The sequence below is a fragment of the Epinephelus fuscoguttatus genome, linkage group LG23, assembly GCF_011397635.1.
Source record: "Epinephelus fuscoguttatus linkage group LG23, E.fuscoguttatus.final_Chr_v1".
Taxonomy (NCBI): domain Eukaryota; kingdom Metazoa; phylum Chordata; class Actinopteri; order Perciformes; family Serranidae; genus Epinephelus; species Epinephelus fuscoguttatus.
The window spans coordinates 19949424-19977374 of NC_064774.1; the positions used below are offsets into that span (position 1 = coordinate 19949424).

Below are 27951 nucleotides of genomic sequence, written 5' to 3' on the forward strand. Positions count from 1 at the left end.
CACCCTTCCGCATTTGACCAACTGCTGATATAAAAATATTAAGTGCAGCTGTAATTTTATTCTAAATTTAAATTTGTTCTATCAATTTAATTCAGTGCACTTTAAAAAGTTTACTTATTGGTTTATTCAGGTTTAATGTGGTTTGCAATGTAACATTAGCCTTTTGGCTAACGTCAGTTAAACTTAAGTTGACTTTACTAGAGCTAGTTTGTTTAATTCAGCTAAACACAAGATACGTGTATTTTAGCTTGGTTAATTTTTTTTTTATCATAATTAACCTTTAGACAAGTGTAGTTAGTTCGTGGGATTTACTTAGTTGGAGTCAGTAATGTTAATTTTACTGGAAAGTAACAGAGTGCATTGACGTAACATTAACTACTAACATTACTACCAGTTACTGTTACGGGGTCATCCCTATGCTCCCAGGAAAAAGGTTCTATGTTTCCTGGGTTCTATGTTGCCCGCTCAACCAAGTGGGAAACATAGAACCCTTTTTGTGTAAGCGGGGAACATACAAGCTTTTTTGCAGGGTTAAGTGGGGAACATACAACCCAGGAAACATAGAACTCTGGGAACATAGATACGCTCCCGGATTTAAAGTACAAAATGCCAGCAGCATCTATAATATTTAGAAATATTTAATGATAGCTTTCCAACAGTATGTCATATAATTTTATGCATAATGAGTAGTATGATCTAACACTAATGTAACTTGTTTTAGTACATTGTGCAGATCATACTTAGCTGGAGTAGTTCTCTGTATTAACTTAATGTTTTTACGCTTTTGCGCCGGTGATAGCTGTGGCTGGAGGCATTATGTTTGTTTGTCCTGTTCTTTGAAATCTCAAGAACGCCTTGAGGGATTTTTTTTTTTTTTTCAAATTTGGCACAACTATCCAGTTGGACATAACGATTATTAGAATTTGGTGGTGGCAGATCAAATCACTGTGATCTTGTCTGTCTTATTCTTGTGAACGCGATATCTCAAGAACACTTAAGAAATTAGACTTGGACTTAACAATGAAGAGGTCAAGGTCTACATCACTGTGACGTCACGTTTCATATTTTGTCCAAAACCTAAAGAATGATGCACTAAATATGACAAAATTTCAGAAATGTCTAATAGGATAAAAGGATGAAGTGATGACATCCAAAAAGTCAAAGGTGAATTCAATTCAGTTTTATTTATAAAGCCCAATATCACACATCACAATTTATAAATTTGGCTAGTGATCAACTGAAGTGTGACATCATAATGTCCTGCAAAGACACTTTTCTGACCATTATTTAACATGATATCTCAGATATTGAATTGGTGACACTAATCTTAAAACTGCACTGATTGTATAGATCTTCTGTGCTGCTGGGGGGAAGATGTGTGTGAAGCATCCATGTTTTCAGACATGGATGTAAACATAGCTGCAACTTGACTGGTGCATACAAGCACAAGCATGTCATTACTGACGTATTTGCGCCCTCTGGTGGTTGTTGTTGACACCGTGTTGAGCAGACCCGCCCCCTCCCTCCTGCTGCTGCGTGCACTGATAATAACATGTTTCCATTTCCATGACACAAATCCTCCCATGTGAGAGCCGACGCCATGCTAGAAGAAGCAGAAACGGTGAACCCTTGCAAACATAGGTAAAACATAGTGTCCAGTCTCCTGCAGCTACATGATATGTTTGTGTTTATATTTGGCAGCACACGGAAGCCTTGCCAGTAAAGGTCGTATGAACCTAAAAAGGGGAGGAGAGTACAAAATAAGTATTGATGGGAGGGAGGAGTGACAGCAACAGCGCAGCAACGAGAAACAGCTCAGGAAGAAGACTAAAGAAAAGCGCCTGCTTGGCACCGTGTATGGGATTCATTTTCCACTGTCAAGTCGTTTGTTTTCACCGTCATTTTTTTAGTTGGGACTGAGAGGAAACAAGCAGCCAGAGAGGTGAGATTAATGCGTCATTTACGTGTTTCTCTTCCTAACATGTCAAGGATTAGAGGGGTTTTATCAGGCCTGCAGCAGACACTGTGGGGCAGAGAGATGGGGGGGGCTGTGAGAAGTTGTAGTGTTTTCAGAGAAATGTACTCCTGATGACTTTTGGGGGGATTTGTGTGTGTTTCAGTCCTGTCCTTACTAGATATTCAGCTTTATTGAGTGATTTCTGATAGTAATAGTAGCAAAATAAAAGCATGAAGAGAATCCAATGGAAAAATTAATGACCCGCCCCCCTTCCTTTTCAAAACACGTCACACCCACTTCTATATTTCATGTGTTAGCTCTCAAACATGATCCATCACGAACAAAAGAGCTGTTTGCTGCCTTTCAGTTTCCCCTGTATCACATGATTTATCTTACGACATGATGACAGGAGTCACTCAACGTGACTGTGTGAATGACTGAGACTGAATGTCGTCTCGCCTCTTTGTCATCACCACTTTCTGGTCTGTGCAACCCCCTCCCTTTGCATCACCCCCGTCCCTCCCTGTCCCCTCTCATTCCTCTAGTTTCCCATAGAGACCCGGGGAGTGGACTGGGAAGTGTGACCTCCTTTTACTCCGTGCCCAGAGAAGTTTCATCCAGCTCCTCGCCATGTCTGCTCCTGGTAAGTGGCTTGAAAAGTGGATAAATAACCAGCTCTGTGTCAGATTTGCATCTTTAGTTTGGCGTTTAGACATAAAAAGTAGCAGAATTAAGAGTTTTGATGGTGAGTTTTTCACTTTAAACACTTGCTTTCTCATTGACTTCTTCCATTATGTCACCTTTTGCTGCTGTTGTTGAAATGATTAGGCTCTCGCATGTCTCGCATGCAAGTTTCCATTAGATTTCCCTGCTCACTGAGCATTGTGAACTGAAAAGACACCAGGTCCAGCCCCCAGATTCCTTCATTGTCCTCGAGAAATGTTATCCTCCCAAAGGTGGTGAAATCTGAAAGAGATTCCCTGAATGCTTTCATGAAACCTGAGGTGAAAACTGATTTTTCTTTGGCACAGCGTACTCCTCCCTCTCGATGGAAAAGAGCAGTTCAAGATGTGAAAGGTACCGTTTGTGTGGGGCATGTCCGTCTGTGTACACAAGGACTGCCTTCCTGCACACCCACACACACGCTGGTTTAAAATTTGGGTTCTGTTTCCTGCAAGTAGAGAAAGGAATGTAGAAATGGGTGGAGCAACAACAAGCCCCAAGAGTTCACAGAACCAATTGCTCAGATCCTCTTTTTTGACTGAGATCGAAAGTCTCTCTCAATTGCATCCACATTTGTTTCGAGATTTAACATCTGTTCAGCTTTGAGAGTGTGTATCAGCACCCTCACGACCTTAAGCGAGGAAGGATCTCACTATGAAACGGTCCAACGACCTCTAAAACTCTTCAGCTGGTGGTTGTTGGACTGCACTGCCATGCCAACAAAAACCAGTTTGGTCAGCTCGGGACAAATGACACCAGCATATGGCACATGTGTCATCCTCCTTAACACAACACTAATGATACGGTGGTGACGTTATGACAGCTCATTCAAATAAACTCAACGAGCTTTGCATTTGAGTGCTTACAGCGACAAGTGACACACGCAGAGTGATGTGATTAAGAAAAAACACCCACCCTCTGGAAACAAGCTCACATTTACCCCACAGACAGAAAAAAATCTGGCTAAGAGAAAGAGAGTAGATGTATAATTATGAGTGTGAAACCTGTGGAAATGTCCGAGCTGTCCCCTCTCAGTGAACTTCCCTGGTGACACAACGGTGCAGACATCTGTTTGTGAGTGAACACATGACAGTCAGCGTTCCACCTTATTAGCTCGTCATCCTCATGCACTTCTCCGTCGCACCCACTTCCTTTAAATTGCCATTTAGGCTGTCTTCAATGTGATCCATGGATTGTTTGTTGCCTTTGAGTGTTGAGTGAGTAATTCAGTCTTCTCTAATTGCTTTGGACTCTTGAACCACAACATACAGTCTTCTGTTAGCTGTCAGAAGTTTAGAAGATGCTTCTGTTTAAGGAGATATTGGAGTGCAGACCTTTGAGTAAACAACATAGTGGTGGGAGGAAGTTTTGTTGTCATTATCAAGTCAGGCTTGATTGCTGATGCACTTCAGACAGACAAACAAGCAGAAATATAAGCATCCAGGCTGCCACTGAAACTGGAGTCACTGCTCTTTAGCCTGCTGAAAACTTTACTGATTAGCAGAGTTTGTTGTGGGCAGATAAGACTCTGCAGCTGTTGGATTCATGCCTAAATAAAGACTGATATCAGCTAATTTGACTGTTAAGAGTGTTTTCACACCCAATGTGTTGCGTTCGATTAAAAAAAACTAAAGTCTGTTGGCGCCTTCTTGTGGGCTTGTGTTAAAGCTGTAAACTTAACCATGGTGCAGACCAAACAACAGAACCAAGGCAGCTTGAAAGGTAGGTTTCTGTCTGCTTCCAAGCCGACCCTGGTGCAGTGTGTTTGTGGTGTGAAAGCAACCTAACCAACTAAAGGTAGCATGATAGCAGATGTGTGATTTTAGCATGATTTCCAAAGCTAAACTACAAATAAATCCACCTGTTGATTGTAAAATATGTGCAGGAAATGATCTTGTAATTGGTCTTTATAAGGCCATGTATGTCACCTATTTGCAAATCATTTAGTAACCATGGCAATACAGTCACCGCAGGTATTTATATTTAGACCCATCAGGGCTGTCACTGTATAGTATAGTCCAGTATTGGCTGTTTATTAGCTCCCTTGTTAGTGCCGCCAATCTCCTCTGAGGCTTGGGTAATAAGTAGCTTATTGGCTCTGCAGTCCCTCCCAGCGGGGGAAAAGTAGGATGATCTACAGCAAACACTCATGCTCTCTCACACACTCAACGAGCACAGAGCAGCTGCTATCAGACAGACACACACAGATCATGACTACCTCCGTGGTGCATTGATGACCTGGATGTTTGTTGCTGCATTATTTTAGTTTTTTATCTAATACGAAGGTAAGGTATTGAAACTGACACATTTGATCACGATTCCCAAGATAAGATGTTAAAACCAGGAAGCAGCTTTATGTTTTTCAAGTTTTTCTACATGTCTATATTTATTGTTTATTGTGTGGGTTATGTTTTGTATATTACATTATGTGTCCAGTTGTGCTTCCAGTTTAAATGTGGTTTTGTGCAATGAAGAAACTCAATGTGTGTAGCTCTTAATGAACAGTCTCATTAAAATGAGTTGAACTGTTGTTATTGTCTTTTCCCCAGGTTACCCAGGCCCTTACCACCAAACGCCCTACCCCATGCCTCAGCCCGGCGGCCACTCCGTAGCTCCTTATCCAGTCCCTGCGGGAGGGTATGGAGACCCCAGTCAAGCCCCTCCACCAGGCTTCAACATGGGCTACAATCCAGGCCAACCTCCTGTTGTGTATCAGCCCGGTCCCGTTGGCCCAGGCTCAGTTCCAGGGCCGGAGTATGGTGCCCCTCAAGGAGGGATCTCCCCGGCCCCGGCTCCAGCTGCGGTTGCTGTTGGGGTCCCACCGGGACTTGAGTACCTCACACAGGTAGGACAGAGAAATCAAAGAAAGGTCCGCACCTGCAGTCAGGCGATTTTTGCTGTTTAACCTGTTTTAAGATTTGTGTTAAGATTAGTGTCTTTATCTTTAGCTACAATGACTCATTCACACACACACACACACACACACACACACACACACACACACACCCACCCACCACTCCTTCACTTCTGGAATTTGTTCCCTTTTGTGTTTCTTAGCGTGCAGCTTTCTGACTCATAAACACTGACTCATGAAAATTAATGATAAGACGCCACGCTGCAGATCACTCGAGGGTGAACTGTGTCCTGTAAAGCTACGGAGAGCAAACTTTGAAATGCACCAATTGCTTACTCACACCCTAAGTTCCTCTGTTTCCATCTGTCACATGTGTTTACATAGAATAAAACGTTATGAGAAAATAGCCATAAAGTTTCGACAAAGATTCATGTAGCTGCATTTCTGCACTCCTGTCACAGTAAATGATTAACCATTTCTGTATTTGTGCTGCTTAGTTTATTGCACTTTGCTAGAACTGAATTGAAATCCGGTACAGAGGAGAAGTGTCCGCTTTGCATATGATAATCTGGCTTTGGTTTGTGAACTTGTAAATCTAGTTTTCCAGTTAAAACGATGCAGTATGATTCTGTGGTCACAGCTGTTTAACTTTAAAAGATCACATTAAACATTTTTCTCACAACAGTAAGTAGGTTTTCTTTGTGTACGCATTATAGGGACATTTACTTTTATTCAAATAGAGTTCAAACAAAGACGTTAACTTGCAGCAAATAACTCTGTGTTTACCCAGACAGAAAAAGGACCATTATTTGTGTAACAAGGATCCAACCCAACTCAGGAGTGACTCCACACAGCAGCTAGCTTTGAGATAGTCGATAGATGCTTTTATGATAATTCATGCAGTTGCTTTGCATTGCAAACAAATGAAAATTCCACTTTGCATTTGTAGCTTTTCCCCGTTCATACTTTCACATTGATGCATTTCACAATAGTAAATTGACTGTTTGTTTTCTGTCTCATGTTGCTTTCTGTTGTGGCTTTAGATTGACCAGATCCTCATTCATCAGAAAGTGGAACTCCTAGAAGGTAAGGCGTTGATCATCCAGTCATGTTTATACTTGCCACTTTGCAAACAGCACATAAACAGCATCAGGAGTTTGTCAGCTTGTGGTGCACCAGCGAGCATTGAACTTGTCAACATAAGTCATAATGATAAACAGACATCTGACCTTGAAAGTCTTTACTTATCTTTGTTATTCACCACATCCACCCGTTTCCTTCGTCCCGCCCAGCATTCATCGGGTTCGAGACCAATAACCAGTACGAGATAAAGAACAGCCTGGGCCAAAAGATCTACAAGGCCAAAGAGAAGAATGACTGCTGCACCAGGAACTGCTGCGGCTCGCTGCGCAGCTTCGACATGAAGATCAAGGACAACATGGACCGGGAGGTCATCCGTCTCATACGGCCTTTCCGCTGCGTCTCTTGCTGGTGTCCCTGCTGCCTGCAAGAGGTCTGTGCCTGGGTGTGGGTGTCAAAGGCAGTTTTTAATAGCCTCATATATTGATTTACCACCCCAACACTAATATTGTACTTGTTCAGTGGTGCACTCAGCTCCAAATCACCCTGAGTGCTCACCCTGCTCATTGATAAACACTCTGGTATCTGCGTTATATTTGTACTAAGTGAACCAAGATAACGTGTTCCATTATTAACGCTATTAATATTTGACCATTTGGATTGTCCGGAGAATGAGCTGTTATTTGCTGAAGCAGTTTATTCATAGTTTTACTGGTAATGACACTAGTGACAACAATTTGGAAATAAATTTAAAGTTAACAAAAAACAAAACAACTGACTGGCTTTGAGATATCTGTACAGGGTTACTAATCATTTTCCATTTCCAAATTTCACACTTTTCCAGACTCAAATTTCAAAACTTCTTGGTAAAAAAATTTGACCATATTTGACATCTTGGTAAAAGTAGCCAGCTCTCAGAAAACTATCTGTTCACACTCCTACGCAGAAAGTTGAGTAATGTTTCACCGTCATACATCTCTGCCCAAAGAGGAAGTAAACTAACCACTGCGACCTATGCTCTTATTATTCCCCTTAACATATTTAATAAGTAATATTATATTATTGTTCCCCGCATGACTTTTGTCTCTTTTATAAATAATTTTTTGCGGCATCTGTGTCCATGGAAACAACGTTGAATGCTGCCGTAAAGGTATGGTTTCCTTACGCAGAACTTTTCAGATAACTACATCACTGAATAACTCATACATTTCTAGAGAAGCTTAATATTTGGTTATTTGTGATGATTTGTATTCATTTAAAATTTTCTCTCAAACTGGTCACCAGTGTCTGGATTTGGTTCAGTTGTAAGGCACTAGGGGCAGAGCTGCTTTGCAGGTTGTGACATACAGGTGTAGAGGCTTTGATCCCATCAAGCCCACTGGTCCGCACTCTCTTACACAATGGTAAACATTTTTCTGAAAACTGTTGAGTCGGTGCGTCACTACTTCTTCTGTCGCAGTGGATATCTCATTATCTGGGCAGATACATCTAAAGCTATTTGCATGTCACTGAAAGTACGTGAGAAAACGAAACCATTAACAAAACTGAAATGATATGTGTCGTGCAGGTTTTCACTCTGAAGATAATTTCACTGATGAACCTCATATTAACATAAACAGAGGCCTCTGTCTTTCCTTCCGTCGCTTTGTGTTACTGTTGAGTGGTTCAGCGGTGCTTCAATGTCTTTGTGCACTCGTCTGCTCAGGCAGGGGATTGTTATGACTATGAATGGCCCTTTGTCTGTCCCAACTATCTCCTAGACTCCCCCGATTCTCTGCCATCCATCCATCCACCTCTGAGACCGCTCTCTTTCTGTGTAATCACATGGTTGGCAATCTGGCTACAGTATGCTCCCACTGGCGTGAACCCAAGCTGTTACACTCTCACATACTGCAGTCCTGTTTACTGGCCAGACAGGAGCCATGTGAGACGTATTACCTTTGTAATGTCGTGGCACAATGGAGCAGTCAGAGAATCACTTATCCTTTCTGCTGTCCCGTGTGACGTGTTTGACACGCCAAACCCCGTGATGATGTATTTATAGCTGTCAGCTGTCAGGGGAAGATTTTAGGCTTTCTGGGATAACTAATTTTGTGGCACATTAGTATGTGTATTTAATTACATATCTGATCCACAGATGGAGGTCCAGGCACCGCCGGGCACCACCATTGGCTATGTCAAACAGGACTGGCACCCTTTCGTGCCGAGGTTTTCCATCCAGGGAGCCAACAAGGAGACCCTGATGAAACTGGAGGGGCCCTGCTTTGCCTGCAACTGCTGTGGGGACGTCAACTTTGAGGTGAGGTTAGAAGAAGGTCTGCACCACTGTCTCATCTGTCCATTAGTCGGTTAGCTTAGCATGAATACTAGAAACAGGTAGTAACAGCTAGCCGACCTCTGTCCAAACATAACAAAATCTACCAATCAGCACCTCTAGCGCTCACTAATCTATACAAAAACAATAATGTAAGAACTTTTTTTATGTGAGGTTATGTGCAGGATTATTTCTTGGCCAGGAGCTACTGTCTGGAGTCTCCACTGGTTGCATGGCAGGCTCGCAGTAACAGGAATTTACAGCACTCAGTTAATTAAATGAACGAGATATTACATGTTAAAAGGGAACTACACCCATTTTTAAAATCCATACATGTTGTCCCTGTGGTCTAAGACATTCCAAAAATATTAGTAAACATGAACAACTCTCTCCCAAATCCAAACACTAGTGTGCTAAAACTCACATGTGTGATCTGAGCTAAAGTGCAGGCTGGTCTGAATGTTACCACATAGACGAACTGACGAAGACTGCAGAGTTGAGAACACAACAATAGAGTAAAGCTCATTTGGGTATAACAAAGAAAGCAAACATTCATTGTGTTCACAAAATTAGGCTCCATTGTCTGTGGGGCAGCCCCAGACTTTATACTTGATGACATCACAGGTTTGAGACTTACTTCTCTGGGTTCTGGCTTTGAGAGAGAGTAGCTCATGTTCACAAATATTGATTATATTTTCCTAGGCCATGGAAACAACATATTGGAACTCCGAATTTAGTTGGTGCTCGTGAGCTTTAGAGGCGTCGGTGAATATTGTTGCCTTTGGAGGGAGCCAGGCTAGCTGATTCCCCGTTTTCAGACTTAATGCTAAGCTAAGCTAATGTTTCAGTCTTCTCATCTAACCCTCAAGAAGAAAGCAAATGTCAAACTATTTCTTTCTGTAAATAAACAGTTCCAGTCCAAGTTTGGCCATTTTTTTCTGAAAAACCTCTACATGACAGCATCCCTGTGTTGTACTCTTGATAAAACATCTTACAAACGTTGTTCTCGCTCTGCAGCTGAAAGGCAAAGATGGTGACAAGCCCATTGGTCGCATCAGCAAGCAGTGGAGCGGCCTCTTGAAGGAAGTCTTCACAGACACCGACAACTTCGGCATCCAGTTCCCGCTGGACATGGATGTGAAAATGAAAGCTGTGCTCATGGGAGCCTGTTTCCTCATTGTAAGACCATGTTCTTAGTTTTTCCTCTTTGAATTTTTTGTTCACCTTCTGCCTAATCACACAATGAGTTAATTTCCTTCTTTGTGTCCACTCCGCAGGATTTCATGTTCTTCGAGAAGGTCGGGGAGGCCAACCAGCGCAGCACTGTGTTTTCATAACAGAGGAAGCAAGGAGGGGAAAACAACAGCATGAGAGCTAGTGCCAGTTATGTATTCTCTGTTCGTGTACTTTATATTTCCATTTGTTTTGTTTTTTTATCCTTCCTTTACCAAATTCCAGCCAAAGTGGTGCCAATTCCTGGATCCTTTTATACACACAGACTAAAATGAGCAAACAGAAACCAGCCACGGATTATTTTTGAAATCTATCCAAGCTCAGAGACTGATACTGGCTGCTACTCTGCCAGCCTTCTTTACACTCCACACCGTACCTCAGACTGAGATTTAATCCCTGCTAAAGAATGTCACCCTTACCCTTTGTGTCTTTCTCAGTACCCACACACAGAAATAAGAGCAGATATCAACATGTGTTTGAATGCTTTATGCTACACTGGCAATAACATTTCATATTTATATATTTTTATCTGCTATTACATCACATTATGAGGAAATCACAATTGGTTTAGCACAAGTGCAATACTTTCTTTTAGCCATGCATGCTAGCAGTTAGCAGATGCATGCAAACAAGCTAAACTAACATGATAAGCATTATTGCTTCTGATCACCTGCATGCTAGCATTGTCACTGTGAGCATTCGGACATTAGCACTTAGCTGACAACACTGATGTGCCTTCTTTTATGCAAGGTTATGTGCATGATTATTTATAGCTGGGAGCAGTTAATTAAATAAACCAGGTATAACATGTTAACGAATGAGCTTAGAGGTGCTGGTAGATTGTGTAAACTTAAAAAAGAGCCTGGCTAGCTGTTTATATGCTATGCTAAGATAAGCTAACCGCCTGCTGGCTGCAGCTTTGTGTTTATCCTACAGGCAGAGTGGTTTCAGTACTTTGTGTTTAGTGCTGTTCAGCAAATGTTAGCATACAAACAGATAAAGATGGTAAACAGTAAAACCTGCTGAACATATATGCGTGCAAGTCATTGTTAGCATACTGACATTAGCACTTAGCTCAACGCACTGTTGTGTCTGAGTGTGGCTGTTGTGACTTTCAACCTTGCAAACTGAAAGCTTCATATAAAACCACAGTGAACAGGCTGTCGTCGTTAAGCTTATATAAGGAAGTGTTGGTTGTGTCAGTGAAAGAAGTGGGAGCTACCTCTCAGCTGCCTTTCTTCTCCTCGAAGCCCTCTGTCTTAAACTCCAGTGTACATAACCTAACAAAACTGTAGCATAGGCTACAGTGTAAATGCTCTCATGCTCCCTCTGTGGTCTTACAGTTGCCGTGGAGACTGACGCCACCGCCAAACCTCGCCCTCCCATTTCTCCAGATACCACTGCCTTGAACATGTGCCAGTGTAATGACAGAGGAGGGAGATCATGTAGGTTAAAAGTAAGAATAATACGAGTAAAGGAGGAATAGAAAGAACATAAAAAGCAGAAGTTGAGGTCAGTGAACGTTAAAGTGAATGTTTGTCTGACCTCGCAGTGGTCGGAAAAGCTGACCAGTGGCGGGTTCAAGGAAACAATTTGAGTTTCTGTAGTTTGTAACCGAAAGAAACCTGAATGTGAAGTGTTGTCCGTTTGTATCTTATTTAATCGCTGTGCTGTCGATTGATTTAAAGAAACGGCAAGTTACTGTTCACAAATGTTGCTTGTTGTTGAACGCAACTCTCTGCACTGTATTTGATTATCATTCTCATTCTCACTGTTCACATGACTTAACATGGGTGTGCCTCCTGTGAGGCTTGGTTGCCACTAGTGCTCTCAAATGCAACTCTCTCTTACACTGTCAGTAACTAATATCTATGTGTCTATCAGCTTCTGTGCACCTCTGATAAGAGACAGTAGCCAAAGCATGTACAGTACATTTATTGCAATTATATGTTCATTGTGTAAGTTTAATGTTCTCAAAATGCTTTTTTTTTTAACAATCAGTAGTATCTGCAGCAGGCAGGATCTGTGTAATCAGTTTCCTGTGTTTCTATCAAACTATTTTGTACCCACTGTTGTTTGCCTTGTGATTGTGAATCACGTTTTTTACAGAAACAAATACCCTGTAGTTCAGAAATAAAACAAATGCCACACAAAGCCATTGTGACAGTGTTGATGTCTTGTGTTTTTAAGCTCCACCGATTGTCTAGGAACGTTTCTAGGAAGGCCCTCGGAAACCTTAACGCTAAACGTGGAACATCTGGTTTCACTTGGAAAAAATGATGTTTGCTTCGGAGGGAAATCCCGTCTCATGATCTGGAACACAATCAGCCAAAGTCCACTTCCACTAAAACCCATCTCCGCTTGAGTTACTATGTAACTTTATCAGTACAACGTGCACTTTACTGGGGTCAGTATCACCTTCTTTTATCTATCTTAACATCATATCCATGCCCTACTCCATATGCTACAGAAGGAGACAAACCCTCTCCTCCCTGGTCCTGTACTGAATATCCTACTGCTCCACCCTCTGGGAAAATGTGGGAAATACAATCATAGTATTCCTGAGAGCATGTCTGAACATGTCCACCCATGCCTCAATGCTCAAAATGTAATTAACCTCCCATAATATACAATTCTATGATTCCTACTATACAGGAACCATCAATTCAGTGGCTCAACAACAGGTTGTAAAAGCTGACCTGATAATCTGCATGCTAACTGCTCTGTAAATATTTGCACTGGCATGTTTATCTACACGGTGTCTGTTTTCTTAAGTTACAACCCATAAAAGACACAACAGGAAAATATGTTGTATAAAGTAAACATGGAAATGTCTTGGTTGATATCCCAGCAGAGTTTATCACCTTTCTCTCATAACAGAAAATACATTTAAGGCTCTCACAGCTTTGATCTCGCTATCTGGTCAATGTAAGGCTTTGTATTTCAATAAAGTCATACGATTTAGGACACTAACTCTTTCTGAAGACCAGCAGGCTCTTTAACACAACACAGTGTCTCTATTACATTTAAAGGTCCAGTGTGTAGGATTCGGGGATATATTGGAAATGAGAATCATTGTATTTTTGTTCACAATGGGCCATCTATATCTATATCTATAAAGGGAGCGGGTCCTCATCCATGCAGTCTGCCATGTTGCACTGTCATGTTTCTACAGAAGCCCAAAATGCACGTTTTCACATCAGCAAATGTAGTCAGCAGTCCCTCCGCAACAAGCATTGAGAAAACACCATTTTATTTTAGGTTACACCGCTTTATTCAGTGCTTTTACCAGTTTAAATCACCCGAGGTCTCATTTATCAACCTTGTGTACGCACAAAACGAGGTCTGAAAGAAGCGTACACCACTTCCCGCGCAAAAGTTGTGATCTATAAAAACAGACTTGATGAAAGAAACGTTGACCCATGCTGACGAATATTTTGGAAACAGAAATTAGTGAAGCAGAAGGTGTACTAGAAGCCTGATTGTAGATATTGTCGTATATCCTACGGTGCCATTTTTGGCTTAAGTCCGTATGAACATTTTTAGAATAGATCCTACGCATTGTTTTATAAATAAGACCCCTGATCTATTTTTTTTGGAGAGGAAGACACCTCTTCATGTAATTCTGCTCCCAGTGAAGGAATATTTCCCACATCTATATTCAAACAGGTGTGTAGGAGAGGGACAAGAACTAAACTTGCAGAAAAGACTGTCTAACTTGCTAAAATAAGGATTTTAATGTTGCTGCAACGTTTCGGTGACTTGACCTTTATCAGGCAGGGTTTCATCAAGGTTTGCCTGATGAAGGTTGAGTCACCGAAATTTTGCAGAAGCATTATCATTTTTAGAGTGCTTTAGAGTGCGGGAATCTTTTTTTTACAAATTCTGCTCCCAGGAAAAACCTCCTGAACAATGATTGCTGAAGAAATCCCGTCTGGGAGAAGTTTCAACTGGTTGCAGTTTGCAATCCTCACCACTAGATGCCACTAAATCCCCCTAAATCCATCATACTGGCCCTTTAAGAGTACAGTACAGTAATCATACACTTCTATAATGAACTAACTGAATAATCTGGTCATATTATCACAGCAACTCAGCATTAAGCCCAGATCGTTTTATTCAATAATACAATTTCTAAAACAATATGTACAAATTCATTTAGATACAAAAACTATTTGCAAAAGCACACATAATGTGCCGGACAGTTTCTCAATAAAAATACAAAAACATCAGTCAGAGATGTTTTGCTAGATTCCTGGTTCAGAATATTCCTTTTTACATTCATACACCTTCACTTTTCTGCCTTTATCGTACCCACTGGACTCCCTGTGTTCCCACATCAAGCTGGCCAATGAAAAAAGTCATACTGGGCAGCGTCCAGTGCCCTTAATTGTTGCTTGATGCACAAACGAAGGTAAAATCAGCGACAAAAATCCTTCAGACTCGTCTTTCTGTGCTCGCTGGTCGCTCCCGGTCGCCTGTGACGGCCCTCTCGTCCCGCGACCATCGGATCAGGTAGCGACTGGCCACCTGCAGGTTCCACTGGTATCTGGAGAGGATCCTCAGACAGTCCTCTCGGGAGCAGAGGCTCAGCGAGTACAGCTGCTCCAACTGATGGGACGCAAAACAACAATCAGTCAAAATACGGATTTTAAGATACATGGAAAAACAAAAAAAGAAGCTCTTCAAGCAGGTGTTCATCAGCATTCAAATGCTAAACACCTATTCTGAAATCACTGATGAAGGTACAGTATGTCCTGTAGTGCAACATGCTTTAGTGTTGAATCACAAGCTGCAGTTGTATGAAATGTGACTTGGTGCTAAATCTCCTTTTACTCAGTACATAACAATTCAAATATGACACATTCATTACTCAAAGCTTCACCATGAACAGATGTTAGATAAATGTACACTGTGCTGATGATGCCTCTCTTTCACAGTCAATTCTTGGTCTGACCTTGAGTTGCTGTTCAGCTCGCACTGGGTTCCACTCACTACGCTGCAGTGCAGTATGAACCTCTTCAGTGGTCACTCCATGAACTGCCTCCATAACCTGAGAAGAAGCCTGTATTTTAATCCTTTGAGCAAGTTTTCATAAAGCAAAAGCAAAAAAAGATATGAATCAGTCTCGTACCTGTGCAATGAGACCGTCTCTCGTGTTGTGCACTTGGGGTGACTTATCCCGACCTCTGGCTCGCTCCCTCTCTCTGTTGTCCGTGTAGTCGTCCAGCTGCGGAGTTGAGCGAGCCATGTGAGCCATTTTAGCCAAGTTGGAGCCTCCGGCGGCCTGCGGAGGTGGGTGCTGGGGTGGAGGTTGAGGTTGAGGCTGAGGCTGTGCCTGCGATGGAGGGGAAGGGACGACATGTGGAGGCCACGGAGTGCCCGGGACAGGGTGGATTGTGGGTCTCCTCTGGGGTTTCATCAAGCGTTTCAGGTTGGGGGGCGGCGGCCTCGGAGGAGGGGCGATACTGGCCTCGCTGAAGCGGCGTGGGTCCTGCTGCATCACCACACTGCGAGCTGCCATCACAGTGGGCATGGGTCTGCCCTGCTGATCCACTCTGACCGCCCCTACTGTGTGAGCCCGGGGCCGATGTCCACTCAAAACTGACTCCAGACTCCGAGACATACCTGAAGACACAGGAAGAGGCCTTTGAATGCAGCATTAAATATTATTACAGCGGTCTGCCATGTGACATTAGTGAGGAAATCATGGACAAGGTGACAGCATTGAAAAGAGGCAGTAAGTGAGCTTAGTTCAGAGTGTGTGTGGGCTCTTTTATCACCACCAGAGGGCAGACTGGTGAGAATGAATGCCTAGATAAACTGAGTCACTTCCTGGATGGATAAGATGATTTCTGTCTAATATTAGCATAAAAAACTGCAAGCATTGACGAACATTTTATAAAAGAATATGTGAAGAAATAAATGGACAAATGGCTTTATCAGTTGGATCATTTCTAGGGTCTGCAGAGTGACCCTCTACACTGCATGGTGAAGTTGGAGCAGGCTGGCGGCCATTTTTGTACCAGCACGTCCTCTAAAACATCTAAATCCACTTAAAATTAATCAAAATCAGCCTCCCGGGTGTTGAAATATGGCTACATTTGGTTTAAACAGCTATTTTGAAAATGTCCTAAATGGATTCAGCATCCCCAGTAACCCCCCAAACCACTCTAACACTGTTGAAATAAGCCGAGCAGTTGCTGAAATCTGGAAGGCTAGTGACTGATAATTCGGTTTTATCTGATTTGAGGTATAGTGACAAATTTAGGCCAAAGCAGGTGTAATTTCAAGATAGAAACATCAACTTGGGCTCAAAGCTTATCAACTTGGGAAGTTTTCTATGTACAAGTGAAGCAGTGATATTAAACACAAAGGGGGTGTTGTGTGTGATATTTTGAAATAAAGCAACCACTTTGTGGAAGCTAATGAGGGTGTAGACAAAAAAGAAAGGATTTAGTAGTGAGAATGTGATAGACCCATTAAAGATATGTAGAGATATGCTGAGTACAATATCATGATATTTAAAATCCAAGATAATATCTAGTCATATGATGTTAATCTATTCACTGCACTCTGCGGCTGCTTCTATTTTTAGTCCCTACCTGCCATTTTCTGCAGGTTGGAGCCCTCCTTGTCCCGGGCAGGGTGCGTCCTCCAGCCGCCTCCGCTGCACAGGTCAGAACAGTGCACACATTAGTATGACAGCCTCGGCTCACAAACTGTATTGACTGACAGCAGGTCAAAGTTCAGCGCTCCACTGTTGTTAGCATTCTGCAATAAATCTCAGTGACACAGGCACCTGAGAGAGGTTTATACAGTCCTCTTCTACATGATACAGGCAGAATCAAAGAAATAAGGGTAATAGTAATTTATAAAATCATAACTAACAATTCTTTCCTTGTTTTGTAGCGTTCTGTAATGTCAATAAATGAAGACAAAAGCTCCAAAGGCCACAAGGCAATCAAAAATCGTCCACCCTGAAACACTATATTATTGTTAATGGTGTATTTTTAGCTGCAGGTAATTCAAGTCTCTTTCTGTTCTGCGAAAATAAACACATGCAAAGACACAGAGAGGGAATGAATGAGTGGTGTCACTGACTCGTCCATGTTCTCAGGTGTTCCCCAGCAGCGCTCAGGTTTGATGTCTCCGTGCGCGGTGTGGTGCAGGCTGCCCTTCAGCGGGGGTGAGATGTAAGCAGTGGTAGAGGCGGGGTTGGCAGCGGCAGCAAGGGCAAGTGTCGGCATGATGAGGGTCGCAGGAAACCAGCCGACTGTCAGCGTCCTCTGGTTCTGGCCCCTCCATTCACTCAGCTCCAGTCTGCACAGTGTGAGAGAACAGTTCAATCAGAAACCAAAGAACTCTCTTTGTTTATAGTGACACTACCAGGGTGTAACGTCTGCTTAACAGCAGCATAATGGTCAGTGCTAAAACAGTGTCACAGTGACACACTTAGGGATGAGCCTCCATAACATGATAGACCTACCACACCAAGTAAAACCGTTTGTTTTCAGCTGGTTTGCTTATGGACTAAACTTTTCATTTTTAAGAGGATTAATGTGTTGTTTCCTCTTTTTAAAGTTACATATTCCAGTTTTACCTTACAGAAGCTGTGCACTTACTGACAGGATACAGATAATAGTGCTTCTTTGACTTTATTTCTCTAATCTTTACAGTTTTACTGTCTGTAAAGAACAAAGAAAGGGAAATATGAAACTCTAATTAACATCTGAACCAGCTACATTAAGCTTAGATTACATCAAATATTGTTCCCAAAGGTCAAGAATTAACTTCATGTTAATATATATAGAACGCAGTTTTCTTCATTGAATGCTTAACGCTTGGGATGAAAATCCTCTTTTGACTCTGTGTGTGTGTCTGTTCCATGTTTTTCTCCTCACTGACTTGGTCAATCCATGTGAAATTTGGCACAGTGGTAGAGGGTCATGGGAGGATGCGAATGAAGCAATATTACATTGATTGGCCAAAAGGGGGCGCTATAGCAACCGATTGAAAATGCAAACTTTGAATGGGCATATCTCATGCCCCGTATGTCGTAGAGACATGAAACTTTGCACAGAGATGCCTCTCCTCATGAGGAACAAGTTTACCTCAAGAACCCATAACTTCCTGTTATATAGATTTTCCGCCATTTTGAGTTTTTTGAAAAACCCTTAAAATCTATCTCTTCCTAGGAAGTTTGACCGATCTGCATGAAACTCGGTGAAAGAAAAGAGAGAAATTTAACTCTAATTGGCAACTGGGTGGCGCTATAACAACAGAAAAATGCTTAAAAATGGCTAAAATACGACCGATCGCTGTGGTTCCTCCTGTGGCCGAATGTTGGTTTTTTGTTTTTTGTTTTTTTCTAATTTTTGGTATGACTAAGTCATGGTATGGTATGCTGTACATAATCACAGAAACTGTCAGTGTGTCATTCTGTCAGTCAGTCATTCTGTCTGTCCCACGTTTTTCTACTCACTGACGTGGTCAATCTATGTGAAACTACACATAGGCATTGAGGATTGGCATAGGTAGAAGGTGACGAAGCTACAAATGGGTATGGACTAGTTTTACATTTATTTAGCATTAACAGACTTTAAAGGAAACGTTGGTTATTTTCAACCTGGACTCTGTTTTCCCATGGTTTTCTGTCAAAGTGACTCATAGAAACAACAGTTTTTTTTAAACTGGTCCACTACTGAGAGGGATGGCTGCAGCCGGCAGCTGTGAAACAGGCTGCAATGTAATCCCTAGGGGCAATTGTGCACCGTCAATTTACGTCCAATAACAGTGTTTGTTTTTGCCACTGACAGGCTCAGATTGTCTTGTGGAAAAGACCCTACAGAGAAATGAAATGTTTTTCACACCTTTCACTGATCCAGTCTGTTTGTTATTATGTGTAACCACATTTCACTCAAGGAGAAGCCTCGTTCTGACATATCATGCATTTTTCTGCATTTTCAAAATTAGTCATGACATTGGGAATCTTTTAAATAACACTGAGCTACACTTTCTGTACTCCAACACAACAAACTCTTCCCTTCACTCCTCTCCCAAACTCTCACTAACATTTCCGTTGTTGTTGTTTTTTGCAACAAGTCACCTCATGAGATTTCAAAATGAAACATTTCCTTGAATGAGTCACAATAACAAACAGCAAAAGCTAAGAAAACGTTTCATTTCGGCATCAGGTCCTTTCCGTAAGGTTGTCAGACACTTCTAAAGACAATCTGAGCCTGTCAGTGTCAAAAACAAGAACTTCCAATGGACATAAATTGCACATTAACCTGTATGGATTTCATTTGCAGCCTGTTTTTGTCGTCTCCATTAGTCACTTAGACACAAAAACAAAATAGCGCCCAGGTTATCTCATGGTAAATGTTGTATTCTTACACTGGTTTATTCTGTCAGTCTTACTGGCATTAAATTTTTTCAAGAGAACACTTAACACTTTGTGAATTTAATTTTTTCAGTTAGGGGTTTTAATGCATGACTTTATTTATTTAATGGCCCATAGATGCAAATTCACAGTGACGCAAAAACCTGTTTTAATGTTTGTTTGTTTTTTGGATTTAGGTGTGTTTCTTTTTGCTTGTGGTTTTGTGCACGTGTCTACATGAAAAAAAAAAATGAAAACAGTGACACAACAGATATTATCTTGACTGTGGGTCTCTTACGTAAGGATACACCGTGTGTGTCATAGCTGCTAGACTGGTTCAAACAAACAAACGAAGCAAGCCACGTTCAAGGGCTCCATGAGATCACAGCTGGAATGCGCTTTTCAGAGGCCGACTTAAGCCCCTGTTTCATCTTAACAAAGACCCATTGTGTTGGTCAGAGTTTTTGCTTTACTCTTTTAGCCCCACCCTCCTTTCTCTCACCCACCCATGGTCTACAAGGGTCACGAGGTCGTTGGCTGCAAGTGCAAGTTTCCTGGGTTCAGCGAAGTCTCTTGTTGCTTGGCCCTCCATTGGTTTAGCCTGCAGAGGAAAAACATAACAAAGATTACCTGAAATCAGTTCATTTCCACAGCATTTATAGGACCAGATTTGTCTGATAAAGCTTGATCAACAGTCCCTCCTCTGATTTCATGATTAAAAGCTTCACAAAATGTTGCAAACCTCTGCCACCATTGTGCAGATCTGGGCGAAGTTGGGTCTGTCAGCAGGATTGCAGGCCCAGCACTTCCTCATGACGGCGTACATTTCTTGAGGGCAATCTGGCGGTTTCTCCAGGCGCTCCCCCTCCCGCTCCACACGCCACAAGATCTGGATTGAAGAGAGTGAACATCAGTGACACAGTATGAGTCACGGAGCATATCGTAAAGGCAAACTGTGTCAGGGCGGGGACACACATTCCATAGGTGAGGACAAACATGCTGATTGGCATGGATACAAACACTGAAAGCGTAAGCGTGAAATGTTCACATGTAGCCAACAAGCATGTACCTGTCTGCCTGACAGGCCGAACCAGGGCTCCTCACAGTAGGTGAACATCTCCCACAGGGTGACGCCAAACATCCACACGTCTGAGGAATGGGAGAAGGAGCCCACACGCAGGCTCTCTGGAGCACACCTGGAGTAAAAACAGGAAGATGGACAACACAGAAAGTGAGAATTTTACTATTAATAACACCCTCCTCCAACTCAATGTCCCAACAGCCCTTACCATGCAAACGGGATCCTTCTGTGTGCTGACATCACATAGTGGTCCGCGTCCTGGCTCAGGCCTCTCATCAGGCCAAAGTCCCCGATCTTCACCATCTCCCTGGCCGCCAGCAGGACGTTTCTTGCTGCCAGGTCCCTGTGGATGAATCTCCTGGACTCAAGGTAGTCCATACCCGCTGCTATCTGGGTAGCAAAGAGCCAGAGGCGGACCAGAGGGTACTCATACTGACGTGAGCGCAGGATGTCGTACAGTGAGCCCAAGGGGGCCAGCTCTGTCACCTAGAGCAAGGAAAAATATGTCACTGCTCCTAAACACGTCCTGCTTCAAACAGATCCATATACTAGCTCGGTGTTTGAACATCTTACCATCTTGAGGGGCTGTGTGAGCACCACGCCATAAAGTCGGATGATGTTCGGGTGGTCCAGTGACTGCATGGTGGTCACCTCTTGGAGGAAGTCGGTCAGTGTGTCCGTCTGTTTGGACATACTGCTCCTTAGTGACTTCACTGCTACAGGCAACTGAGAAGAAAGGAAAGAAAGAGACACTGGCTCAAGACAGTTGGATTGCTTTCTCAGAGTCTAGCAGCTACACAGTACACACTGCATTTAGTTTTCCACTGTTACTTCGGTTATTCCATCATCCACCTACTGGGGACAGTAACTGCCTTACGTTGATCTTTGCTAACTGGAGACAGCTACCTAAAGCTACCAAGGTGTGAATTTGCATTTCCATAGACAGAGAAGGCATGACTTGCCTTACTCTACCTCTGATGGGCTTACCCTGACATTCTTACCCTAACCCAAACCAATCTCACTCTTCTTGCTTAAACCTAACCAATCCACCCAAACAAGGCGATACTTACTAGCCAATCAGAGGGAGAGTCTGGTGGGTAATTTCCTAGGAAACGCAAATTCGCAATAGAGAAAAAACAAGTGTATCCTCTTCCTCCCAAACAAGACAGTGTTTGGAAATGACCCTCTGTCATTCTTCACTATCCCCTTTCAGAAATGTGAGTGGTGGCTTATGGAGGAAACTTACACATGACTTTGAAGTCCAATATTCACTCTCCTTTTAGCTCTGATTGGGTCTCAACCAACTCCAGAGAAAAATATTTGGCTTTTGGTCACTAATTGTGTCTGTCTGCTGTTTGGCACTGAGGGCATAGTGTACAGTGGAGTTTTGTTTTTGTCGCTAATAGCTGCCTGTTACAGCTGAAAAAGAACACTGCTGAGCTGTTAAAGTGAAAACAGTAAAGTTGTGGGCAGTACGACCAAAACAATGAGCTGAAAGAGGCTAAAATGCTCCGCAGAGCCGAGGGGAACTGAAAAGTCTGGTGATAATTTTCTGTGGGTTGGTCACTACAAGTCTAATGTGCAGTAACATAAAACAAAAGCAGCTCACTTTGTCCCTAGACAAATGCTTTTGACTTTTACTTAAATGAGTATGCATGCAGCGATCAAAAACAGCATGTACAATGTAATTTACAGTACATGCTGATTGCTTTGGGGATGTTATACTGTCTAACTGTGTGTATACAGGGGATACGGCATCTATCAGACAATAATACAAAAAAAACCCTGTCCCTTACCACTCTCCCAGTGGGTGTGTGCCACTCTCCCCTCTTCACCACCCCAAAGGACCCAGAGCCCAGCTTCTCTCCCAGAACCAGCTCACTGTCCTGGATCAGACTAGGAAGAGCGCGGCTAACACCCTCCTGACCCTGAGGCGGGCCACCTCCGCTCCACTGGTCCCCTCCATCTGGACCTCGCCCGCTTAACACCTAAATGCATTAATAAATGAAGAAAAGAAAATGTATTACTCGCTGTCATGCCTGTTTACATGTAGTTCTCATACAATAGATATGACAGAGTTAACTTGATGTGTCAGACCTTGGGCATCCATGACCGTCCTCGTGAAGTTGTCTTGTAGCGTTTCAGAGCTTCCCATAATCTTCTTTGTGCTGGAGGGAAAAAATACATGTAATTATCCAACGTGAAATATCAGTCAGATTTTTACAGCCTTTACATCTACAGTAAATGGTACTGTTTTATAAAAATATATTGACCAACAATTTCCCTACTATCACTCCAACGTATCCTTCAGCACATTTCATAAGTCATTATTTCATTAAAAATGTACTAAAGGGGTCTTCATAAATAAAAGTGGTTTCATGGTTTGTGGTATTCCTGCATCAAACCCTAACTAATAATGGAAATGATTTTTGGTCGCTGTTTTACTTCATATTGACGTTCGAAAGTAGGCAGGACAGGAACTGAAATCTTGTTAATGAAGTTAGCAGCGGCTCACACTAATTTAGTTTACGAGATCAGTAATTAGTAATCATGCAGAACTCAATAACCTGAGCAACAGCCCTGTTTATATCTCAGTACACAGTATTACTTGTTCTCCTCTGTGGTGTTCACTCTGTTTTAATATTAAACAAGCTCAGTAACAGTGTTTGATTTCAGTTCAAACCTGATTCCTTTTGAGTTTACAGAGTATGATTTAAATTTTGTTTCATATTTATTCTCATTGATATCTATCCAAGATCTTCCTCATACGTCAGTGTTTTAGTTCATTTTAGGGGCTGCACAGTCAGTCAAAATACTAACAAAATCTCAGTATGGCAAAGTGCAATATCCAAAATGCAAGAGCTGCACTTCTTTGATACAAGTAAAATGTGTCACAACCATATTAAATGAAGCATTGTGGTGCTACAGGGATTCCCTGGCCTACAAATCATATTTCACATGTAAGGGAACATCCATGTTTGGTGGAAACCTCAGCAAAAATCCCATTGCCATTTTTATTTTTCATTTTTTTCACTGAAACTAAAATGCATAAATATCCATTCCCACAAAAATCGCAATGGCAAAAATAATGGCACCTTTTTTTTTTTTTTTTTTTTGCATATTATGCTGCCCTAGTTCATTTTGTAAAAAGAAATAAAATCAGTTCAATGAAGTAAAAATAAAACACCAGAAATAAGGTTAACGTTTTACCCTTATCATTTCAAGGGTTGATTGTAAAAAGAAATGTTACTGATGGTGAAAAGATAAATAAAATAGAGCTGCAATGACTGGTCGATCAATTGATTTTGAAATGTTGGACATGCTTTTTTGGTTTCATTACAAATGAGTAACACACCATTAATATGATTGATAATGCATAACAAAACAGCACTGTCTATGTGTTTTTACAATGAGCATGTGCTGACGACGGCCATGAGATGTCTCTGCAAGCTTCAGATCAAACGAGTAAGTGGACGTTATGATAGGATTGTTTTTTGGACCATTAATCCATCAATACTGTGAATGTTAACTGGGGACATTTAAAAGAGACAGAGAAACAGAAGACAATGCTTTTATATCAGAAGCTTTGATGAGCCAAACATCAGTTATTGATCAACAGATCAAAGCCTCCCTGTCTGAGAAGACAGATATGTATTGATTTGTACACGGCGTGGATGATCAAAGGAGACCAGGCTCACCAGGTTTGCTGATCCCTATCTGCTCCAGGTCGGACTCCTTGACGTAGTTGAAGTGCTCACTGCGGGTGATGTTGAGGCCATCTCTGACGCGCAGGTAGAACTTCTCCAACTGGACCTCAGCCAGGAGTTGGTACAGCCACTGAGTGTCCTGGTCCATCAGCATCACCCGGCCGACCTGCCTTCAGGGTCAAAGGTTACAGGACAGTTATAAGACCTCTTGTGTATTTTCTGTTTGTTTGTTCTTGTACTCCATACATCAAATCTTCTTAAATCTTTTATTTTTGGTCACTAAAACTTTCCAGTCTGAAGCCCTCAGACAAGACACATTTATGCACCTGTATCTGAGTCTTTTTTATCTCATTAAAGAGGCCGTTTACCCGTAACTTTGCTCCCACTTGGGCCTTGTTAGGTTACCATGGGGACCTAAAAAGCCCTTGGTGTGTGATGCCGGAGGGGAATTGTTCAGCTTTTAGCTTTGTGCCAACTTTTAAACAAGTTGTTTGTTGTTGTCCTGTGAGAGGAAATCTCAACTCATTTAGTCTTGGCTGATCACATCTACTACACCACACCTCGCTTTCTATAACCAGGAGAACATGAAAGAAGTGTCACTTGGTTGCAGTTAGACACACAAATGAGTAGAGGGCAAATGATGAAAGATGTTAGAAGAAGCATATAAATGAAGCTGCACAAAGAGGCACAGGTGGGTGAGGGAGCAGGAAACAAAAACAGGCATGAAAAATCGTCTTATCCTCAGATGCCAGATCAAGTGGGTCCAGTATCAGTGCTGTTTACTGGGTTGTGACTCACTTTGAACCTCAGAGGCAACAATCCTGCAGGGACGGTGTAAAACTGCGAGGTGGAAACATTAGCTCGTCTGTGGTTTGGGGGTACCAGTTAAACAGGATTCTGTTCACACAGTATTTATGTAACTGAAGTCGTGCTCTGTGTTGACAGCAGCATTGCAGCTTTTGTAGGGTTAACTGGTGCAAATGGCATCATTTGTATATCAATTACTCGCCCCATGTTACACTGAATTCGAAAAGAAAACCTTATTTTTCTCGCATGTCTTCATGGTGAGCGAAGAATCTAAAAACAGAGAAAATTCTGATGCAACTCGTGCAAGTGTCATTTATCCAGTGATTTGTTTAATACCTCCCAAACAGACAGCCCTTTCCGACGAGATACTGATTGCGAGGTGAAGCTTTTCTATGCTCTCTTCCAAGCCAGACTTCATTGACAAAACCAGTAATTTCACCTCACTGAACGCAGGAGCTGCTGGTCTACCGCTGCTTCAATCTGTAGTTTGTCTTCGTTCTTGTGTGACTTTGCTGAATCCAAACTAACTTTTCAAAACACCAAAGTCACACAATGACACAAACAAACACACTGATCGATGCAGAAGTAGACGAGGAGCTCCCATGTTCAGGAGGTAAAATTACTATTTTTCTTAATTGAGTCTGGCTTTGAAGTTTCACTTCCCGTTCATATGTCTGTTTGAGAAGTACTGAGCATACAACTAGATAAACAAGACTTGGATTATACTGCACAGGTTGTGTAAGAGTTTGTAAATGGATGATTTGATATAGTTTGCCATTGTTAAAAGTGGATATTGCTTCAATTAATTGGAAATTTTCTCACTTTTTGGATTCTTCGTTTGCTGTGGAGGTATTCAAGAAAAACAAAGTGCAAAACAGGGTGACTAATTGATACACAAACAGTAATTTGGGGAGTGAATTCCGATCATATTGACAGCATCCTGAGTCATGGGTGCAGTAATATTAATAATAAGAGTGATTACATTCACATTACTTCCTTATTGCTAAAAACCAAAGAGTTTAAACAGTAAATTCTTCTTTCATTAGCCTCTGCTCCTCATGTAACCAGAGGGCTGTACAGCCATAAATCCCCTGCTTATCAGCCCAGCAGGTATGAGTCAAGGAGGGCCTTCAGCATTCCCCTGTCAGCTACCTTGGGAAAAAATTAACATCTATGCTAAACAACAAGCAGAGCCACTTCTCCTGCAGTCAGCCGGCTCGTTCTCGCAGCCAACCGATGTTTCAAAAACCAGGCAAGTGCAAGAGGGTACTAGCCTGGGCCTGCATTAATTTCCAGGGCCAACTCCCAATTAATCTGCACCCAACTTGATTGAGCATGTGGTAAATTCTCCGCAGGTCACACATTCAAATTCAAAAGCCAAAGATGCACCCTGGTAAACAGAGAGACCTGTGTGATCATTCTATGTACAGAGTGATCAATCTTTAACCTGGCCAGCTACTGAAAAAAAAAACTCAGCCAAATGGCATGTGTGTGTAAGTGTCCAACTATTTAGTTAATAGCTTTATGTGGCTGAGGAGTCGCTGGTTAAACTGGCCTGACTTTTATCTTACAAGATATTATCTGCAACTACAAACGACTCGCAGCACTGTTTATCCAGCACAACTGCACCTCTGTTGGAGAGCCTTTGTTTACAATGGTGATGCATGCTTCGCCTGGGTGAACCCAAGAGGATATCAAGATCAACCTACAGTGTTACAGCTCTGACAGGGCTTTGGAGATGGTGCATAACTGCAGACACAGATATTATAATAGATCACACTTGTGTTTTAATCTGTAATTGTAGAAGTGATGGGTGTGCCTCTCCAAAAATTGCCCAAGATGCTGTGTGTTTTTCAAGCGCAGACAATATGAGTACAGCCAAGATCAGTAGTAGAAGTACTCAGATATTTTAAAGTCAAAGCAGCGATTCAATCCAAAAATACTCCCTGCATTCAAAACTTTACTTAAAATTATGTCATTCAAGGGCAAATGGCCCTTTTTAGTTATGTTTTTGTTATATTACTGGATTATTATCAGTGATGGATTACTGTGTGAGCAGAATTTTCATGTTGCAGCTGCTGAAGGTGATTTATGGTGGTAGTTTCATCCATAATAGTGCATCATAATTTATTAACTGATTACATTTTGTGTATAAAACCTGAGGAGTAACTAATAACTAGTTGTCGAACACATGTAGGAAGTACAAAGTACAATATTTCCCTCTGAAAGTAAATGTAAATACAGGCAATATGGTCATTGTGATATCTGCCTTCAATATTTATTCTAAAAATACCTTCAGACACATAATTTAATGGCCATTTCAGAATGGGCCTGCATTTGCTTATTTTATAACAACTTTTTGAAACCAGATAATAAAGCTATGTGACATTAAGTATTTCCCCAGACAGCTGTGTCCCCATTAACCCAGCTACAGACAGATATAAGTGATATAATGTCTTATTCTTACCGTTAATCAAAATATTAGAGTTTTCCGGTGCTTGACAGCTATTTCTCAATCACACCCGCCCCGAGACAAGTGATCCATGTTGGCATTGAAACCTCCAGCAGCGTCGACGGAGGGCTTTCCCACAAATCACAACTCTTCTCTGAATCCTAAACCACCTCGAAGTAGTTCACCATCTGATAGATCCAGGCAGGTTATCGCAAAAAGGTGCAGCCTGTGTTTTATGTTACATCTTTCTGTGACTCACTACTAGAAGCGCGTTCCGTCCCCACCTGTATGACTTCGCCTCTTCTCTCCGCCTCTCTGCAGTTTCTCCACTGACCACACCTCTTCCTGTCTTTCTCAC

The 27951-nt window shown here is 42.0% G+C and overlaps 2 protein-coding genes across 4 annotated transcripts; one reads left to right on the forward strand and one right to left on the reverse strand.

Annotated features, from left to right (window-relative positions):
• The first annotated feature begins 1586 nt into the window (after positions 1-1586).
• On the forward strand, positions 1587-12315 carry LOC125884054 (phospholipid scramblase 1-like). 2 transcript variants are annotated; one of them, XM_049568795.1, is made up of 8 exons: positions 1587-1942; positions 2503-2600; positions 5230-5525; positions 6578-6620; positions 6827-7047; positions 8752-8913; positions 9946-10107; positions 10206-12315. In XM_049568795.1, exons 2-8 carry the CDS (start codon positions 2588-2590, stop codon positions 10263-10265), a joined length of 957 nt encoding a protein of 318 aa, XP_049424752.1. In that variant the 5' UTR covers positions 1587-1942; positions 2503-2587; the 3' UTR covers positions 10266-12315. The 2 variants fall into 2 exon arrangements, with proteins under 2 accessions (XP_049424752.1, XP_049424753.1); XM_049568796.1 differs by lacking the exons at positions 1587-1942; positions 2503-2600 and adding an exon at positions 4815-4965.
• Positions 12316-14105: 1790 nt separating this feature from the next.
• Positions 14106-27917, reverse strand: tnk1 (tyrosine kinase, non-receptor, 1). Of its 2 annotated transcripts, none has more exons than XM_049568785.1 (14): positions 27609-27917; positions 24326-24500; positions 22725-22795; positions 22424-22615; positions 21201-21353; positions 20836-21113; positions 20616-20742; positions 20289-20435; positions 20053-20147; positions 17266-17484; positions 16767-16831; positions 15296-15789; positions 15119-15214; positions 14106-14772 (listed from the first exon to the last, which is right to left on the reverse strand). In XM_049568785.1, exons 2-14 carry the CDS (start codon positions 24486-24488, stop codon positions 14599-14601), a joined length of 2274 nt encoding a protein of 757 aa, XP_049424742.1. In that variant the 5' UTR covers positions 24489-24500; positions 27609-27917; the 3' UTR covers positions 14106-14598. The 2 variants fall into 2 exon arrangements, with proteins under 2 accessions (XP_049424742.1, XP_049424741.1); XM_049568784.1 differs by having other exon boundaries at positions 24326-24504; positions 27609-27916.
• Positions 27918-27951: the final 34 nt, after the last annotated feature.